The following is a 20,696-nucleotide window of genomic DNA, read 5'->3' on the forward strand; positions in this document are numbered from 1 at the left end:
ATGAGGACGAGACTAATGTACATTCCACTAGGGCCATCCGTTGCATGATTACGGCAATGAAAAATGTGTTGCACATTTCTGACATTAACCCAGGTACCACTAAAAAGGGTATTATGTTTGGGGAGAAAAAGCAACCAGTGGTTTTTCCCCCATCAGATGAGTTGAATGAAGTGTGTGAAGAAGCGTGAGCTTCCCCCGATAAGAAACTAGTGATTTCTAAAAAGTTACTGATGGTGTACCCTTTCCCGCCAGAGGACAGGTTACGTTGGGAGACATCCCCGAGGGTGGATAAAGCGCTCACACGCTTGTCAAAAAAGGTGGCACTGCCGTCTCAGGATACAGCCGCCTTAAAGGAGCCTGCGGATAGAAAGCAGGAGGCTATCCTGAAGTCTGTATATACACACTCAGGTACTATACTGAGACCTGCAATTGCTTCAGCTTGGATGTGTAGTGCTGCAGCAGCTTGGTCCGATACCCTGTCTGAAAATATTGATACCCTCGACAGGGATACGATTTTGCTAACCATAGAGCATATTAAAGACGTAGTCTTATATGAGAGATGCACAGAGGGATATTTGCCGGCTGGCATCTAGAATTAATGCAATGTCCATTTCTGCCAGGAGAGTATTATGGACTCGGCAGTGGACAGGTGATGCGGATTCTAAAAGGCACATGGAGGTTTTGCCTTACAAGGGTGAGGAATTGTTTGGGGATGGTCTCTCGGACCTCGTTTCCACAGCAACAGCTGGGAAGTCGACATTTTTTACCTCAGGTTCCCTCACAGCCTAAGAAAGCACCGTATTATCAGGTACAGTCCTTTCGGCCCCAGAAAGGCAAGCGGGTTAAAGGCGCGTCCTTTCTGCCCAGAGGCAGGGGTAGAGGGAAAAAGCTGCACCATACAGCCAGTTCCCAAGAACAAAAATCCTCCCCTGCTTCCACTAAATCCACAGCATGACGCTGGGGCTCCACTGGTGGAGCCAGGTGCGGTGGGGGCCCGTCTCCGGAACTTCAGCGACCGGTGGGTTCGCTCACAGGTGGATCCCTGGGTTCTACAAGTGGTATCTCAGGGATACAAGCTGGAATTCGAGACGTCTCCCCCTCGCCGTTACCTCAAATCAGCCTTGCCAGCTACTCCCCAGGACAGGGAGGTAGTGCTGGCGGCTATTCACAAGCTGTACCTCCAGCAGGTGATAATAAAAGTTCCCCTCCTTCAACAGGGACGGGGTTACTATTCCACAATGTTTGTGGTACCGAAACCAGACTGTTCGGTGAGACCCATTCTAAATTTGAAATCCTTGAACACTTATATAAGGAAGTTCAAGTTCAAAATGGAATCGCTCAGGGCGGTTATTGCAAGCCTGGAAGAGGGGGATTACATGGTATCACTGGACATCAAGGATGCTTACCTACATGTCCCCATTTACCCACCTCACCAGGTGTACCTCCGTTTTGTGGTACAGGACTGCCATTACCAATTCCAGACGTTGCCGTTTGGTCTGTCCACGGCACCGAGGGTATTTACCAAAGTAATGGCCGAAATGATGATACTCCTTCAAAAGAAGGGAGTTATAATTATCCCGTACTTGGACGATCTCCTTATAAAGGCCAGGTCCAGGGAGCAGTTGTTGGTCGGAGTAGCACTATCTCAGGAAGTGCTACAACAGCACGGCTGGATTCTGAATATTCCAAAGTCACAGCTGGTTCCTACGACGCGTCTGCTGTTCCTGGGTATGATTCTGGACACAGAACAGAAGAAGGTGTTTCTCCCGGAGGAGAGGGCCAAGGAGTTGTCATCTCTGGTCAGAGACCTCCTGAAAACAAAACAGGTGTCGGTGCATCACTGCACGCGAGTCCTGGGAAAGATGGTAGCTTCTTACGAGGCAATTCCATTCGGCAGGTTCCATGCAAGGATCTTTCAGTGGGATCTGTTAGACAAGTGGTCCGGATCGCATCTTCAGATGCATCGGCTGATCACCCTGTCCCCGAGGGCCAGGGTGTCTCTGCTGTGGTGGCTGGAGAGTGCTCATCTTCTCGAGGGCCGCAGATTCGGCATACAGGACTGGGTCCTGGTGACCACGGATGCAAGCCTCCGAGGTTGGGGGGCAGTCACTCAGGGAAGAAACTTCCAAGGACAATGGTCGAGTCAGGAGGCGTCCCTACACATAAATATTCTGGAACTAAGGGCCATTTACAATGCCCTAAGTCAGGCAAAACCCCTGCTTCAAAACCAGTCGGTGCTGATTCAGTCAGACAACATCACGGTCGCCCATGTAAACCGACAGGGCAGCACAAGAAGCAGGATGGCGATGGCAGAAGCCACAAGGATTCTCCGATGGGCGGAAAATCACGTGATAGCACTGTCAGCAGTGTTCATTCCGGGAGTGGACAACTGGGAAGCAGACTTCCTCAGCAGGCACGACCTCCACCCGTGAGAGTGGGGACTTCATCCAGAAGTCTTCCAGCTAATTGTAAATCGTTGTGAAAGTCCACAGGTGGACATGATGGCGTCCCGCCTCAACAAAAAGCTAAAAAGATATTGCGCCAGGTCAAGGGACCCTCAGGCGATAGCTGTGGACGCTCTAGTGACCCCGTGGGTGTACCAGTCGGTTTATGTGTTCCCTCCTCTTCCTCTCATACCAAAGGTGCTGAGGATAATAAGAAAGAGAGGAGTAAGAACTATACTCATCGTTCCGGATTGGCCAAGAAGGACTTGGTACCCAGAACTACAAGAAATGATCTCAGAGGACCCTTGGCCTCTGCCTCTCAGACAGGACCTGCTACAGCAGGGGCCCTGTCTGTTCCAAGACTTACCGCGGCTGCGTTTGACGGCATGGCGGTTGAACGCCGGATCCTGATGGAAAAGGGCATTCCGGTTGAAGTCATTCCTACGCTGATAAAAGCTAGGAAGGATGTGACAGCAAAACATTATCACCGCATATGGCGAAAATATGTTGCTTGGTGTGAGGCTATGAAGGCCCCCACAGAAGAATTTCAGCTGGGTCGATTTCTGCACTTCCTACAGTCAGGAGTGACTATGGGCCTAAAATTGGGATCCATTAAAGTCCAGATTTCGGCCCTGTCTATTTTCTTTCAAAAAGAACTGGCTTCACTGCCTGAAGTTCAGACGTTTGTTAAGGGAGTGCTGCATATTCATCCCCCTTTTGTGCCCCCAGTGGCACCTTGGGATCTCAACGTTGTGTTGGATTTCCTAAAATCACATTGGTTTGAGCCACTTCAGACCATGGAGTTGAAATATCTCACGTGGAAAGTGGTCATGCTTTTGGCCTTGGCTTCGGCTAGGCGGGTGTCAGAATTGGCGGCTTTGTCCTGTAAAAGCCCCTATCTGATCTTCCATATGGACAGGGCAGAATTGAGGACTCGTCCCCAATTTCTCCCTAAGGTGGTATCAGCGTTTCATTTGAACCAACCTATTGTGGTGCCTGCGGCTACTCGGGACTTGGAGGCTTCCAAGTCGCTGGACGTAGTCCGGGCCCTGAAAATCTATGTTTCCAGGACGGCTAGAGTCAGAAAGACTGACTCGCTGTTTATCCTGCATGCACCCAACAAGCTGGGTGCTCCTGCTTCTAAGCAGACTATTGCTCGCTGGATCTGTTCCACGATTCAACTTGCACATTCTGCGGATGGACTGCCGCACCCTAAATCAGTAAAAGCCCATTCCACGAGGAAGGTGGGCTCTTCTTGGGCGGCTGCCCGAGGGGTCTCGGCTTTACAACTTTGCCGAGCTGCTACCTGGTCGGGATCAAACACGTTTGCAAAATTCTACAAGTTTGATACCCTGGCTGAGGAGGACCTTGAGTTTGCTCATTCGGTGCTGCAGAGTCACTCTCCCGCCCGTTTGGGAGCTTGGTATAATCCCCATGGTCCTTACGGAGTACCCAGCATCCACTAGGACGTCAGAAAAAATAAGAATTTACTCACCGGTAATTCTATTTCTCGTAGTCCGTAGTGGATGCTGGGAGCCCGTCCCAAGTGCGGATTGTCTGCAATACTTGTATATAGTAATTGCTTAACTAAAGGGTTATTGTTTGTTATGAGCCATCTGTTCAGTGAGGCTCAGTTGTTATTCATACTGATAACTGGGTATAGTTATCACGAGTTGTACGGTGTGATTGGTGTGGCTGGTCTGAGTCTTACCCTGGATTCCAAATCCTTTCCTTGTAGTGTCAGCTCTTCCAGGCACAGTTTCACTAACTGAGGTCTGGAGGAGGGGCATAGAGGGAGGAGCCAGTGCACACCAGATATAGTACCTAATCTTTCTTTAAAGAGTGCCCAGTCTCCTGCGGAGCCCGTCTATTCCCCATGGTCCTTACGGAGTACCCAGCATCCACTACGGACTACGAGAAATAGAATTACCGGTGAGTAAATTCTTATTTTCAGTTTGAACACACCCCACCCAAATCTAACTCTCAAGGGGCTCATTTGCGCTCGCCACACTGTCGGTAAGCCGGCGGTCGGGCTCCCGGCGCCGGTATGCTGGTCGCCGGGAGCCCGACCGCCGGCATATCGTAGTGAACCCATTAGGTCAACAGTGTCTAGGTCATACTTGCTGACTTTTTGGCTGCTCTCTCCGGGTGAGAGCAGCCAGGTCGGCTCAGCAGGAGGGCGGGCTGCGACGTGCCGCGCAGAGGGGGGGCAGAGGCAGGACGGGGGCGTGGCTGCGGGATCGCGTCATGTAAGCCATGCCCCCACTGTGTAATGCCGCTATTACTGGCATTATACAGCAGGGGGTGTGGATGATGACGCGATTCAACAAGAATCATGTCATCGCCCGCCCGGACCACCCACTTTAATCGCTAAGTGGGCGGTCGGGCAGGGGGGGGACCCCTGAAATCGGGAGACTTGCCTGCTCTTCCGGGGGGCCGGAGGGTCACCCGATTTTCGGGAGCCTCCCGGCCATTCCGGGAGAGTAGGCAAATATGGTCTAGGTCGACAATGTTTAGGTCGACCACTATAGGTCGACAGTCACTAGGTCAACAGGGTTTGAAGGTCAACAGGGTTTCTAGGTCGACATGTTCTAAGTCGACAGTTAAAAAGGTCGACATGAGTTTTTCATGGGGGGGGGGGGGGTTGTGTTGTTTTCTCCGTACAGTGACCGGGAAGCCCAATTAGTGCACCGTGTTCCCTCTCATGGCTCGCTTCGCTCGCCATGCTTCTGGCTATTCCCAATCGTAGTCCACGTGGATTGTTAAGTATGAAAAAGTTAAAAAAAAAGGGGAAAAAAAATTCAACTTATGTCGACCTTTTGATCTGTCGACCTAGAACATGTCGACCTAGAAACCCTGTTGACCTTCAAACCCTGTCGGCCTAGTGACTGTCGATCTATAGTGGTCGACCTAAACCTTGTCAACCTAGACACTGTCGATCTTCAGACTGGATCCCATATCCCCCCATACACACGGTGAGATTCGGGCTATGGGGGTAATTCCAAGTTGATCGCAGCAGGAAATTCTGTAGCAGTTGGGCAAAACCATGTGCACTGCAGGGGAGGCAGATATAACATGTGCAGAGAGAGTTAGATTTGGGTGTGGTGTTTTCAATCTGCAATCTAAATTGCAGTGTAAAAATAAAGCAGCCAGTATTTACCCTGCACAGAAACAAAATAACCCACCCAAATCTAACTCTCTCTGCAAATGTTATATCTGCCTCCCCTGCAGTGCACATGGTTTTGCCCAACTGCTAAAAAATGTCCTGCTGCGATCAACTTGGAATTACCCCCTATGCCCGATTCTCACTATGCGACAGGGGCTAGGTCGGCATCGCAAGCCCATAATGACTGTGCTTGCGATACTGACCATGTGTGATTTTGGCTAATTGTCAATTTTGACAATCTCTTCTATGAGATAATAAAAATTTACTTGCCTGCACAGTCTATCTAGGCTTACGATGCCGACCGCGCGGGACCGTGCATCGGCATCGAATTGGGATCGCAAGGTGACTTTCACCTTGCGATCTGCACTAACTTTTCTTACGATTTCGAATATATCGTCAAAATCGTAAGAAAATATCTCCCCGTTTGTACACACCATAAGCCCCTAAATGAGAGCAGAAATTCAGTAATTAGTACCATTTAGGTAGCACCTCACCAATAGCGAATTCTCTTGATTAAGATACAGTAGCAGGAAGCACAATTGAATTCAGTGTTTATAACATACACAAACTTCATATGATAGGAGCATTTACCAGTCACAATCAGTGGTGGATTTTATCTATGGGCTGCAGGACTGTAGTCCCTCAGGTAAGATTCGCTACCCCTCTCAGTGTCAGTGAAACCAGATGCAGCCCGTGACTGCACTGGCTTTACTGTGGCTGGCAGTGACTTCCTATTGGAAGTTCTACCTGCCAGTCACAGACACACAAGGCAGTCCCATTGGGAGATGTTTTCTCCTCGTGGACTGCCAGACAAAGCTGTGATAGGCAGAAAGCATGCTTCCTGTAGGAAGCTACTTCCTGCCTTTCATGAGTCCCAATCCGGCTTCTATGTCTTGCTGCAGATGCAGTCCATAGCAGCCAGGGGTTTGCGCATGCACAGCTGCACCATGGCATCTGCGCCGGTCCCAGCACTTGCCAAATCCATTGTGCACGTGCCGGTACCCGTCTCTTCTCCTCTCCTCTCCAGGCTGGGGGTAGCGGCAGCCCATAGAAACATAAAATTTGACGGCAGATAAGAACCCTTGGCCCATCTAGTCTGCCCCTTTTTTTTCCATTTTTTTTCCTCAAACCTTATTTGAACCTTATTTCTTTGTAAGGATATCCTTATGTCTATCCCATGCATGTTTAATTTGCTCTATTGTCTTAGCCTCTATGACGTCTGATGGGAGGCTATTCCACTTGTCCACTACCCTTTCTGTGAAGTAATTTTTCCTCAAATTTCCCCTGAACCTACCTCCCTCCAGTCTCAGTGCATGTCCTCATGTCCTATTGCTTCTCTTCATTTGAAGAATGTTTCCCTCCTGGACTGTGTAAAAACCCTTGATATATTTGAACGTTTCTATCATGTCGTCCCTTTCCCTTCTCTGCTCCAAACTATACATATTGAGATTTTTTTTAGTCTTTCTGTGTATGTTTTGTGATGTAGGTCATGCACCATTTTAGTTGCCCTTCTTTGTACAGTTTCTAATGTATTAATATCCTTTTGAAGATATGGCCTCCAGAATTGAACACAGTATTCTAGATGAGGCCGTACCTATGACCTATACAGAGGCATTATTACTTCTTTCTGCTGCTGATTCCTCTCCCAATGCAGCCAAGCATATGACTAGCCTTCCTCATTTGTTACATTGCTTACCTGCTTTTAAGTCACCTAAAATAGTGACTCCTAGTTCCCTTTCCTCCTCAGTAGTTTCCAGTATAGTGCCATTATATATGCTTATATATTATATATATTATATACATATATATATATATATATATATATATATGCATTATATATATGCTATATCTAGCCTTTGGATATTTGAGACCCAAGTGCATGATTTTGCATTTTTTGGCATTAAACTGTAATTGCCACACTCTTGACCATTCTTTTAGTCTACCTAGATCCTCAATCATTTGTTTTCTCTGACGTCCTAGTGGATGCTGGGAACTCCGTAAGGACCATGGGGAATAGACGGGCTCCGCAGGAGACTGGGCACTCTAAAAGAAAGATTAGGTACTATCTGGTGTGCACTGGCTCCTCCCTCTATGCCCCTCCTCCAGACCTCAGTTAGATTTCTGTGCCCGGCCGAGCTGGATGCACACTAGGGGCTCTCCTGAGCTCCTAGAAAGAAAGTATATGTTAGGTTTTTTATTTTACAGTGAGACCTGCTGGCAACAGGCTCACTGCAACGAGGGACTAAGGGGAGAAGAAGCGAACCTACCTGCTTGCAGCTAGCTTGGGCTTCTTAGGCTACTGGACACCATTAGCTCCAGAGGGATTGACCGCAGGACCCGTCCTTGGTGTTCGTTCCCGGAGCCGCGCCGCCGTCCCCCTTACAGAGCCAGAAGCATGAAGATGGTCCGGAAAATCGGCGGCAGAAGACTTCAGTCTTCACCAAGGTAGCGCACAGCACTGCAGCTGTGCGCCATTGCTCCTCATACACACTTCACACTCCGATCACTGAGGGTGCAGGGCGCTGGGGGGGGGGGCGCCCTGAGCAGCAATAAAAACACCTTGGCTGGCAAAATAATCACAATATATAGCCCCAGAGGCTATATATGTGATAATTACCCCTGCCAGAATCCATAAAAAAGCGGGAGAAAAGACAGCAAAAAAGGGGCGGAGCTATCTCTCTCAGCACACTGGCGCCATTTTCTCTTCACAGTATAGCTGGAAGACAGCTCCCCAGGCTCTCCCCTGTAGTTTTCAGGCTCAAAGGGTTAAAAAGAGAGGGGGGGCACTAAATTTAGGCGCAATATTGTTTATACAAGCAGCTATTGGGGAAAATTCACTCAGTGATAGTGTTTATCCCTACATTATATAGCGCTCTGGTGTGTGCTGGCATACTCTCTCTCTGTCTCCCCAAAGGGCTGTGTGGGGTCCTGTCCTCAGTCAGAGCATTCCCTGTGTGTGTGCGGTGTGTCGGTACGGCTGTGTCGACATGTTTGATGAGGAGGCTTATGTGGAGGCGGAGCAGATGCCGATAAATGGGATGTCGCCCCCTGTGGGCCGACACCAGAGTGGATGGATAGGTGGAAGGTATTAACCGACAGTGTCAACTCCTTACATAAAAGGCTGGATGACGTAACAGCTATGGGACAGCCGGCTTCTCAGCCCGCGCCTGCCCAGGCGTCTCAAAGGCCATCAGGGGCTCAAAAACGCCCGCTCCCTCAGATGGCAGACACAGATGTCGACACGGAGTCTGACCCCAGTGTCGACAAGGTTGAAACATATACACAATCCACTAGGAACATCCGTTACATGATCCCGGCAATAAAAAATGTGTTACACATTTCTGACATTAACCCAAGTACCACTAAAAAAGGGTTTTATGTTTGGGGAGAAAAAGCAGGCAGTGTTTTGTTCCCCCATCTAATGAGTGAATGAAGTGTGAAAAAGCGTGGGTTCCCCCGATAAGAAACTGGTAATTTCTAAAAAGTTACTGATGGTGTACCTTTTCCCGCCAGAGGATAAGTTACGCTGGGAGATATCCCCTAGGGTGGATAAGGCGCTCACACGTTTGTCAAAAAAGGTGGCACTGCCGTCTTAGGATACGGCCACTTTGAAGGTACCTGCTGATAAAAAGCAGGAGGCTATCCTGAAGTCTGTATTTACACACTCAGGTACTAGACTGAGACCTGCAGATAGTGCTGCTGCAGCGTTGTCTGTAACCCTGTCAAACAGGGATACTATTTTGCGAACATAAGACGTCGTCTTATATATGAGGGATGCACAGAGGGATATTTTGCCGACTGGCATCCAGAATTAATGCAATGTCCATTCTGTCAGGAGGGTATTAGAGACCCGACACTGGACAGGTGATGCTGACTTTAAAAGGCACATAGAGCCTTATAAGGGTGAGGAATTGTTTGGGGATGGTCTCTGGGACCTCGTATCCACAGCAACAGCTGGGAAGGAAAAAATTTTACCTCAGGTTTCCTCACAGCCTAAGAAAGCACTGTATTATCAGGTACAGTCCTTTCGGCTTCAGTAAAGCAAGTGGGTCAAAGGCGCTTCCTTTCTGCACAGAGACGAGGGAAGAGGGAAAAAGCTGCACCAGTCAGCCAGTTCCCAGAATCAAAATTCTTCGCCCGCTTCCTCTGAGTCCACCGCATGACGCGGGGGCTCCACAGGCGTAGCCAGGTACGGTGGGGGGCTGCCTCAAAAATTTCAGCGATCAGTGGGCTCGCTCACAGGTGGATCCCTGGATCCTTCAAGTAATATCTCAGGGGTACAGGCTGGAATTCGAGGCGTCTCCCCCCCGCCGTTTCCTCAAATCTGCCTTGCCGACAACTCCCTCAGGCAGGGAGGCTGTGCTAGAGGCAATTCACAAGCTGTATTCCCAGCAGGTGACAGTCAAGGTGCCCCTACTTCAACAAGGACGGGGTTACTATTCCACACTGTTTGTGGTACCGAAACCGGACGGTTCGGTGCGAACCATTTTAAATTTGAAGTCCTTGAACACATAAAAAAAATTCAAGTTCAAGATGGTATCGCTCAGGGCGGTTATTGCAAGCCTGGAGGAGGGGGATTACATGGTATCCCTGGACATCAAGGATGCTTACCTACATGTCCCCATTTACCATCCTCAACAGGAGTACCTCAGATTTGTGGTACAGGATTGCCATTACCAATTCCAAACACTGCCGTTTGGACTGTCCACGGCACCGAGGGTCTTTACCAAGGTAATGGCAGAAATGATGATACTCCTTCGAAAAAAGGGAGTTTTTAATTATCCCGTACTTGGACGATCTCCTTATAAAGGCGAGGTCCATGGAGCAGTTGTTGGTCGGAGTAGCACTATCTCGGGAAGTGCTACAACAGCACGGATGGATTCTATACATTCCAAAGTCACAGCTGGTTCCTACCACACGCCTGCTGTTCCTGGGGATGGTTCTGGACACAGAACAGAAAAAAGTGTTTCTCCCGCAGGAGAAAGCCAAGGAGCTGTCATCTCTAGTCAGAGACCTCCTGAAACCAAAACAGGTATCGGTGCATCACTGCACACGAGTCCTGGGAAAATGGTAGCTTCTTACGAAGCAAAATTCCATTCGGCAGGTTCCATACAAGAACCTTTCAGTGGGACCTCTTGGACAAGTGATCGGAATCGCATCTTCAGATGCATCGGCTGATAACCCTGTCTCCAAGGACCAGGGTATCTCTACTGTGGTGGCTGCAGAGTGCTCATCTTCAAGAGGGCCGCAGATTCGGCATACAGGACTGGGTCCTGGTACCCACGGATGCCAGCCTTCGAGGCTGGGGGGCAGTCACACAGGGAAGAAATTTCCAAGGACTTTGGTCAAGTCAGGAGTCGTCCCTACACATAAATATTCTGGAACTGAGGGCCATTTACAATGCCCTAAGTCTGGCAAGGCCTCTGCTTCAAAACCAGCTGGTACTGATCCAATCAGACAACATCACGGCAGTCGCCCATGTAAACCGACAGGGCGGCACAAGAAGCAGGATGGCGATGGCAGAAGCCACAAGGATTCTCCGATGGGCGGAAAATCACGTCTTAGCACTGTCAGCAGTGTTCATTCCGGGAGTGGACAACTGGGAAGCAGACTTCCTCAGCAGACACGACCGACACCCGGGAGAGTGGGGACTTCATCCAGAAGTCTTCCAACTGTTGGTAAACCGTTGGGAAAGGCCACAGGTGGACATGATGGCGTCCCGCCTAAACAAAAAACTAGATATTGCGCCAGGTCAAGGGACCCTCAGGCAATAGCTGTGGACGCTCTAGTGACACCGTGGGCGTACCAGTCGGTTAATGTATTCCCTCCTCTGCCTCTCATACCAAAGGTACTGAGAATAATAAGAAAACGAGGAGTAAGAACGATACTCGTGGTTCCGGATGGGCCAAGAAGAGCTTGGTACCCAGAACTTCAAGAAATAATATCAGAGGACCCATGGCCTCTACCGCTCAGACAGGATCTGCTACAGCAGGGGCCCTGTCTGTTCCAAGACTTACCGCGGCTGCGTTGGACGGCATGGCGGTTGAATTCCGGATCCTAAAGCAAAAGGGCATTCCGGAGGAAGTCATTCCTACGCTGATAAAAGCCAGGAAAGAAGTAACCGCAAACCATTATCACCGTATTTGGCGAAAATATGTTGCGTGGTGTGAGGCCAGGAAGGCCCCAACAGAGGAATTTCAGCTGGGTCGTTTTCTGCACTTCCTACAGTCAGGAGTGACTATGGGCCTAAATTTGGGTTCCATTTAGGTCCAGATTTCGGCTCTGTCGATTTTCTTCCAGAAAGAACTGGCTTCACTGCCTGGAGTTCAGACATTTGTAAAGGGAGTGCTACATATTCAGCCCCCTTTTTTGTGCCTTCTGTGGCACCTTGGGATCTCAACGTGGTGTTGAGTTTCTTAAAATCACATTGGTTTGAGCCACTTAAAACTGTGGATTTGAAATATCTCACGTGGAAAGTGGTCATGTTATTGGCCTTGGCTTCGGCCAGGCGTGTGTCAGAATTGGCGGCTTTGTCATGTAAAAGCCCTTATCTGATTTTCCATATGGATAGGGCAGAATTGAGGACTCGTCCCCAGTTTTTCCCTAAGGTGGTATCAGCTTTTCACTTGAACCAACCTATTGTAGTGCCTGCGGCTACTAGGGACTTGGAAGATTCCAAGTTACTGGACGTAGTCAGGGCCTTAAAAATTTATATTTCCAGGACGGCTGGAGTCAGGAAAACTGACTCGTTTTTTATCCTGTAGGCACCCAACAAAATAGGTGCTCCTGCTTCTAAGCAGACTATTGCTCGCTGAATTTGTAGCACAATTCAGCTGGAGCATTCTGCGGCTGGATTGCCGCATCCTAAATCAGTAACAGCCCATTCCACGAGGAACTTTGCCGAGCTGCAACTTGGTCAGGGGCAAACACGTTTGCTAAATTCTACAAATTTGATACCCTGGCTGAGGAGGACCTTGAGTTCTCTCATTCGGTGCTGCAGAGTCATCCGCACTCTCCCGCCTGTTTGGGAGCTTTGGTATAATCCCCATGGTCCTTACGGAGTTCCCAGCATCCACTAGGACGTCAGAGAAAATAAGATTTTACTCACCTGTAAATCTATTTCTCGTAGTCCGTAGTGGATGCTGGGCGCCCATCCCAAGTGCGGATTGTCTGCAATACTTGTATATAGTTATTGCCTAACTAAAGGGTTATTGTTGAGCCATCTGTTGAGAGGCTCAGTTATATTTCATACTGTTAACTGGGTATAGTATCACGAGTTATACGGCGTGATTGGTGTGGCTGGCATAAGTCTTACCCGGGATTCAAAATCCTTCCTTATTGTGTCAGCTCTTCCGGGCACAGTATCCTAATTGAGGTCTGGTGGAGGGGCATAGAGGGAGGAGCCAGTGCACACCAGATAGTACCTAATCTTTCTTTTAGAGTGCCCAGTCTCCTGCGGAGCCCGTCTATTCCCCATGGTCCTTACGGAGTTCCCAGCATCCATTACGGACTACGAGAAATAGATTTACCGGTGAGTAAAATCTTATTTTAACCCTCCTGGTGTCTACCCTATTGCATACCTTTGTGTCATCTGCAAAAAGGCATACTTTCCCTTTAATACCATTTGCAGTGTCACCAATAAAGATATTAAAAAGCACTGGTCCAAGTACAGATCCTTGGGGTATTCCACTGGTAACATTTCCCTCCTGTGAATGCACTCCATTTACTACAACTCTCTGTTTTCTATCCTGCAACCAAAATCTTATTATCCATTCAACAATCTTAGTATCCAATCCCAAGCTTTCAAGTTTATTTAGCAGTCTGTGATGTAGAACAGTGTCAAAAGCCTTACTAAAGTCTAGATAAGCTATAGCCATGGCTCCACCTTTATCCCCCCTACTTACAGTAAGTAGGAGCTGCCACTGTTCATAGCTACAATAGATGCAGGAAACACAAATTTCATAATTCTCCTGCCATCTAAACAGAGGTATTAGTCACAAGGAGGGTGGTGCAGGGGAACAAAGAGGCTGATTCTGAGTCAGACGCAGTCACATCTGAATTTGTGTCCGGCTGTGGTAACCTAATACATGCCAATTATTCTATCTGTCCATCTATGTACAGTATATATTTGTTGGATTTCATGCGTCCCGGTTGCACTGCCCACTACCTTTTGCATCTGTGCATCATGCACGGATGTCAGGCTACATGCGGACAACACTTCCATCAGACACAGCAATTCCGTGCATCTTACTACTGGCCACCCAAAATGCTTACTCAACATTAGGCTCCATCCACTAAAGATATGACATGGATGGAGCTACTTGCAACTTTAGGCGTATATGCAGACCAGATTGAGATGCACATGAGGGATCTTCGACATTAGATCTCTGTCCTGATATATGTATTTGCAGTCATTGGGCCTAATTCAGTAAGGTTTGCAGTTTCTGCTAAAATGCAGTTTCTGCGATCAAATAGTTGTCGCCCAGAAATAGTGAAAAAACGCCTATCGTAAAATTTGCAAATTCATCGCAATATGTGGTCTAATCGCAAAATCATACACAATTACGGGAACATCGAATATTTTTCCTATCTGCGCCAGGCAAGGTCGTCCACAATTTTTGCTAAACAAGAGGCTGGAAATTTTCATCGCTGACGTCAGAGGCCCTCCTTAACCACTTGCCTGGCAACCATGCCTGCAAGTGCTTTATCTGACCTGGTCGCACAGGATGCAACGAGTCAGATAAACAGTGTTTGCAGCGGCAGTGAAGGGAAACTTCTCTCCGCTGCTGCTGTTAGAGGAACTGGAAAGTCCCTCTGCCTCCCTGCACTTTCCCCTACTGATTGCCGTGCTTCCGATCACTGCTGATCGGTCAGCACGGCAGGACCCCCCCTCCAGCGGCTGCAGACAATAGCAGCCGCTGGGGAAGTGTAAATTAAACCCCCACAAGCCCCCCCTGTGTACCTGGAGGCTGTCCCGGCTTTCAAAATGATGGTCGTGATGTTTCCGATGTTCTGAGAGTAGCGATGTTTCTGATCCATGTTTCGATGTTTGGTAAAAAATATTATTATTTTTATTTTTTTAACTGAAATAATTTTGGATAGGGTTAAATTCATGTTCTTCATCTATTTCACTCATAACACACACACCCTCCCCCCCCCCCCCCCCCCCCCCCCACAATTTCTGGGCGGTTTTTTTTTTGGGGGGGGGGGGAATCGTCAGTTAAGTGGTTAAAAACGCCTGGGCACGCCTAGGTTTTTTCAGACACACCCAGAAAACGCCGGCTTCCTGTCACTCAAACAGCGGCTGCATTGCGATCATAATGTGTACTCATTTTTAGTTGCTGTTTTTGCTAGCACATGCGCAGTTGTTCGATAATCAGCCAAATTGTAATTTGCAAACTGAATTAGGCCCATTATCTTTAAAAAAATAAAAAATCATACTATTTGTAAGTACAAAACAAACAGAGACAGAAATTAGTTTCATTACTGGTATTAAAACATGGAGTTTGGTCTACTCTACAAATATCTGAGCCCTTGGTACTTGCTAGAGGCATTGATGAATTTCCATATGAATAATCAGATGTCTAATCTTTCTGGGGGATACTGTCCTGATCTATACACTGTGCACAATGCCATCTCAGAAACACAACTACAACTCTCAGAAACCCATGCACAGTCCACATGGTCATTGTATTAGATCAGAGAGCAGTAAACATTGGGCTTCTCAGAAAGAGACAGCTGATGTCAATGGGGTGTGGTATAGAAGTTAGACAGTTAAAAGTGTCATTAGGTTGACACTTGACACCATATGTTCGACAGTCAGAAGGTTGACAGGGTCAAAAGGTTGATATCCCCCAAAAAATGTGTGTGTTTTTTTTTGTACCCAAATTTGTTGAAATGCAACCCCTCGTGGGCCTGCTCTGCTCGCCACACTTCGGGCTCGGGTTACTAAAGGTAATAGTAAGTAACATGGATCATAAATGAGGCAAATGAGGAAAAAAACCAAAACCTAAAAAATGTGTCGATCATGTCAAACTTTTATCCCTGTTGACCTTTTGACTGTCGACTTTTTGACCCTGTTGACCTTTTGACTGTTTATCTTTTAACTGTCTACCTTGGAACCCAAATCAAGAGATATGTGGGGAACCTGTCCATCAGGCCCAAAATGTCAAATCTGTAGGGAGGTTTAATAAATGAAGGTAAGTGTTTATTTTTTATTTTCTATGTCTTTATGTAAATAATGTAATGTATTTGCTGGTCTGTTTGTTGTATGTATGTATGCCATGCCCTGGCATGGGGAGAGAGTCATGGACCTGTTGTGTTATATAATGCTGGAAATTACAAGTGTGCATCTCTGCATTGGATATTCCGTAACTCAAACAAATGTTGATGCTTATGTAATGATGGTAATATATGATATGCTGGTATTCACATATCATTTTGTAAGTAATTAATTATTAGTGGCAATTGGATTATGTGCAACCTTCTATCTTCATTGGTTTTGCAGCTCCCTGTACACCAAGCAATGTCACATACATAAGAAACTGTTCCACTACAATGGCTTTTGTCACATGGTCGGCAAGTGAAGGTGCTATCGACTATCATGTAACAGCCACTGAGTCTGGAGGAATGCAGCTATTTTGTAACAGCACCAATAACACCTGCTGGCTAATGGATTTAAACTGTGGCTTGTCCTATTTAGTTGAGGTGGTAGCTATGGGCCAAAAATGCAGCAGTTACTCCAGTTCTTCAGTGCTTTTGGACACAGGTAACTAATGTTTATTTTCATTATGCCATCCATCCACCCACATATCCTTTCATCCACATACCCATCCATCCTTTCATCCAAGCCCCCCACCCACCTTCAGGTAGATCTGGTCAGTGGAGAAATGTTTGTGGCGCCAGATAAGGGTCACTAGAATGATTCCTTACTGTTAGCATAAATTAACCAAAGGAAATAATAAACAGCTATTCAGGGTACCACCTCACTGTTTAAATTGTCTCAATTAAATATTTAATTTGCTTATCAGATTTTATAACTAGGGAGAGATGTATCAAACCATCTAAAGAGGACAAGTGGAGAAGTTGCCATAGCAACCAATCAGATTCTAGAATTCATTTAACAATTACATTCTATAAAATGATAGCTAGAACCAGATTAGTTGCTATGGACAGCTTCTCTACCTGTCCTCTTTAGAAGGTTTGATACATCTCTAAGTCCTAATAGTCTCTCACATGAAGAGATGAAGAGATGAAAAGAGATAAAGTGAAGTTGCCCTAAGCAACCAATCAACTTTCACTTATCTAGCACAGTCTTAAATGGCAAAAGTTGATTGGTCGCTTCGGGCAACTGCTACACTTTATCTCTCTGCTGGTGCCTCCCATCTCAGCTGTATGGTGGGCGCCTCTCTCCTCAGCTATATGCTGTGTGCCTCTCTCCAACTAGAGCAAAAGCATGTTTGGGAGAACAACCCATTTTCAATCCTTCCTCCATATTTGTCTCCAGAAAGATACGTCTTTTTTTTTTTAATGTGGGGGATATCACACACAGCAATGAGAGATATCATTACTATGCAGTCCATGGACTTAACAAGTGAATCTAGATAGATGACAGCCTGCAGCCCAGAGCCGGCCTTAGGTATAGGCAAACTAGGCAAATGCCTAGGGCATTTGGTATGCTTAGGGGCACCAGCAGCTTCTGCTGATTAAAATGATATGCGGCATGCCTATATTCTGTGTGTGACTGCGGCTGTATCTGCATAAGAAATGCTACGTTGCAGTGTATTGCTGGAAATCACTGTAATGTAGCATTTCGTATGCAGATACAGCCACAGTCGTACACAGTATATAGGCATGCTGCATATCATTTTAATCAGCAGAAGCTGCTTGTGCATCCTAGCCACATAGTAATGCAAATAAGATGCATTTTCATAAACAAAAGGTGCCCGACGTTAGCAGAGCTGCCAGCTGACTCATGCCAGGCATCTCCTTCAGAACTAGCGGTGCTAGGGGGCACCAGCCAAAATCTTGCCTAGGGCATCATATTGGTTAGGGCCGGCTCTGCTGCAGCCTGTAAAGAATTGCTCTCCAAAGAATGGATCCAGTAATTGAGGACTGTGTAGAAATGTAAAGGTGCACCATGTATAGTTTTGAGGAGAGATGATGTCAGCATTTATAGCAATAATGCAAAGTGTTCACATTACCTTAATATCAAGAGCCATTGTAGGTAACCACAAATGCTGGAAAAATGAACGCATTTTGTTGATAACATCCGCTTCATGTGAGTCCTAGTAGGGGGAACAGCAGACTGGACAGTGCAGTGACAGCTCGCCGTTCTGTATCGCCCTGACTGTGGCCATGTGACCCCTCTGAATTCCAACATGAAGTACCTATTTCCCGCTAAGTGCTCGTGCCATCATTGTCAGTGTGCTCATGGGGCTCAAGAACTTCAATCTGGCACCAAGCGAAACCAAATGCATTTTTTTCAGTAAAATCCCATATTCCCCAAATATACAGCACTATATACCTTTTTGGTATGTATAAATACATTGTGTTTCGGCATTGTTGGTGCATATATGGTGGTCTATAGAAGTTTTCACATTTTTGTAGCAAACGATGGGCTGGCTACTACATTTTAAACTTGCTCCTAAATCTTATAAAAAATTGTCAAAACCCTGCATTAGACACTTGGAATATCTGTCTGGCATTATTATTTGTAAGATGTTCAGTAAAGATATTTTATACTGCTGTCATTTTAGCACTTATCTGGTTCAATAAATTGGATTTAAACTGAAGTAAAAATAAAAAAAATAAAAAATAAAAACATTTCACTAAACTAAACTCAAGGTAAACCATTCAGTGGGGGATATTCAATTGTTTGAAAAGTAAGTTGGGTGTCTGTTTTTTCCTATCTAATAGACAGGAAAAAACAGACACCCAACCGACTTTTCAATCATTTGAATTCCCCCTTTGTGTGCTGAGGAGCGTTATCAGTCATCTTTTATCCCACTGCATGCTAAAAAGGGTCATATGTTCACAGGGCCGGATTAAGACTTTGGGGAGCCTGGGGCACTTAAGACAGTGGGGCTGTCTCCCTTTTGTCAGCACTACCCCCTTAGCTGTGTGTGCCTTCTCACCCCGCACCTCCATAAGGCTGCATCAACAGTGCAGGTCCTACCTACACTCCTGCGGCAGGTGCAGACTCCGGAGCCTCCTCTTGGGCAGCATGTGGACCTATTTTTCTTGTCTACAGCCCCACCACCAGCAGCAGCTCTCCCAGCACGCACATATCCTGATTTCAACTTGGCAAACATACATTTGTTTTCTACGCATAAAGAGGGTACATATTCTACCCATTCCTGAGATACACCCAGCTCTGCAAAAATAAAATTCTGGATCATTTATTTGGCACAAAATGTGGGACATCTGTACCTCAGTGTTGTATAGTACGGTTTTATAGGATTTTATTAAATATTTTTTTCCCATGAAAATCAGATTAGTAACACTTAGTACAACATCATGTCTACAGTACATATGACTAGTTTTTAAAGGTGAATAATAATTGTCTCTCACAGGTGGAAACAGAGCCAGGGACACAAGAGATTGTGTTCAGTGGTCAGAATGAATAAAGAATATTATATATAATATAGCATATATCTCGAGTCGTTCTGTAGAAGAACACACAGGCTCAGTTACCTGGCAGGCAGACACTGCCACTGTCTCTGTAGAGTCCCTCCTGTGAGGCGGCTACTGCTGGTCTCCTCCACAGATCAGAGAAGCACATAATGAGCTCCACCAATCAGAGCTCAGCACTTCCCTCTCTGACCTACTGTGATAAGTCTCCTGGGACTTAATCAGCTCGCAGCAATACACTGTGGTGTCTCGGCTCCCAGTGCTCAGCATGTGGCTGCTGGGACCCATTAATCATTGAGGCACTTGACAGCCAGTGAAGTTGCAGTACTGCCCCTCCCCAGCCCCATGCAGTGGCATTGCCCTTTTGGACTTCCATTGATAACTGTGCATACTCTGCATGGAATTATTCTATGCTACACATGATTAGACTGGATTTACAACAGTTTACGTCCAATCATGTACCACACAGGGATGTAGTTGGCATCCCGATGTTTGAAATGCTGGCAATAAGAATTCCAGCGCCAGAATCCCGACAGCCGACATCCCAAAAGTAAGTATGCCGGGGTGGGGGTGAGGGTTAGGCATTAGGGGAATGGTTAGGGCTAGGCTGCAGGAAGGGAGGATTAGGGTAAGGCTGCAGGAAGGGAGGATTAGGGTAAGGCTGCAGGAAGGGAGGATTAGGGTAAAGCTGCCAGAAGGTAGGATTAGGCATCGGGAAGGTAGGATTAGGCTAAGGCTGCAGGAAGGGAGGATTAGGGTAAAGCAGCAGGAAGGGAGGATTAGGGTAAGGCTGCAGGAAGGGAGGATTAGGGTAAGGCTGCAGGAAGGGAGGATTAGGGTAAGGCTGCAGGAAGGGAGGATTAGGGTAAGGCTGCAGGAAGGGAGGATTAGGTTAAGGCTGCAGAAAGGGAGGATTAGGGTAAGGCTGCAGGAAGGGAGGATTAGGGTAACGCTGCAGGAAGGGAGGATTGGGCTTCGGGAAGCGAGGATTAGGGTAAGGCTGCAGGAAGGGAGGATTAGGGTAAGGCTGCTAGAAGGGATGATTAGGGTAAGGCTGCAGGAAGGGAGGATTAGGCTTTGGGAAGGGAGGATCAGGGTAAAACTGCTAGAAGGGAGGATTAGGATAAGGCTTCGGGAAGGGAGGATTAGGATAAGGCTTCGGGAAGGGAGGATTAGGGTAAGGCTGCTAGAAGGGAGGATTAGGTTAAGGCTGCAGGAAGGGAGGATTAGGCTGCAGGAAGGGAGGATTAGGGGTTGGGAGAGGGTTCGTATACTATACTTATGTATGCAGTGTCTGGATTCTAAATGTTGGAATGCCGCTGTTGGTCATGTGACCGCTGGCATTCTAAGCACCAGTCTCCCATTCCCATCCCACCACACTGACCTCTGATGCAGGGAAACTTGAACTACAGTAGCTATCCAGCTTTACTGACAGCACAGCCCTATCCTTGCTC

General features: G+C 47.1%; 1 protein-coding gene across 4 annotated transcripts in view; it reads left to right on the plus strand.

Moving 5' to 3' along the window:
• LOC134957920 (uncharacterized) overlaps positions 1–20,696 on the plus strand; it is a 151,155-nt gene that overhangs the window by 117,265 nt on the left and 13,194 nt on the right. For all 4 annotated transcript variants that reach the window (XM_063940161.1, XM_063940163.1, XM_063940162.1 and 1 more), the window contains one exon: positions 16,118–16,378. In XM_063940161.1, the coding sequence (XP_063796231.1) occupies positions 16,118–16,378 (261 nt within the window). The remainder of the gene's footprint in view (positions 1–16,117; positions 16,379–20,696) is intronic.

Source organism: Pseudophryne corroboree, chromosome 9 (genome assembly GCF_028390025.1).
Source record: "Pseudophryne corroboree isolate aPseCor3 chromosome 9, aPseCor3.hap2, whole genome shotgun sequence".
Lineage (NCBI taxonomy): Eukaryota > Metazoa > Chordata > Amphibia > Anura > Myobatrachidae > Pseudophryne > Pseudophryne corroboree.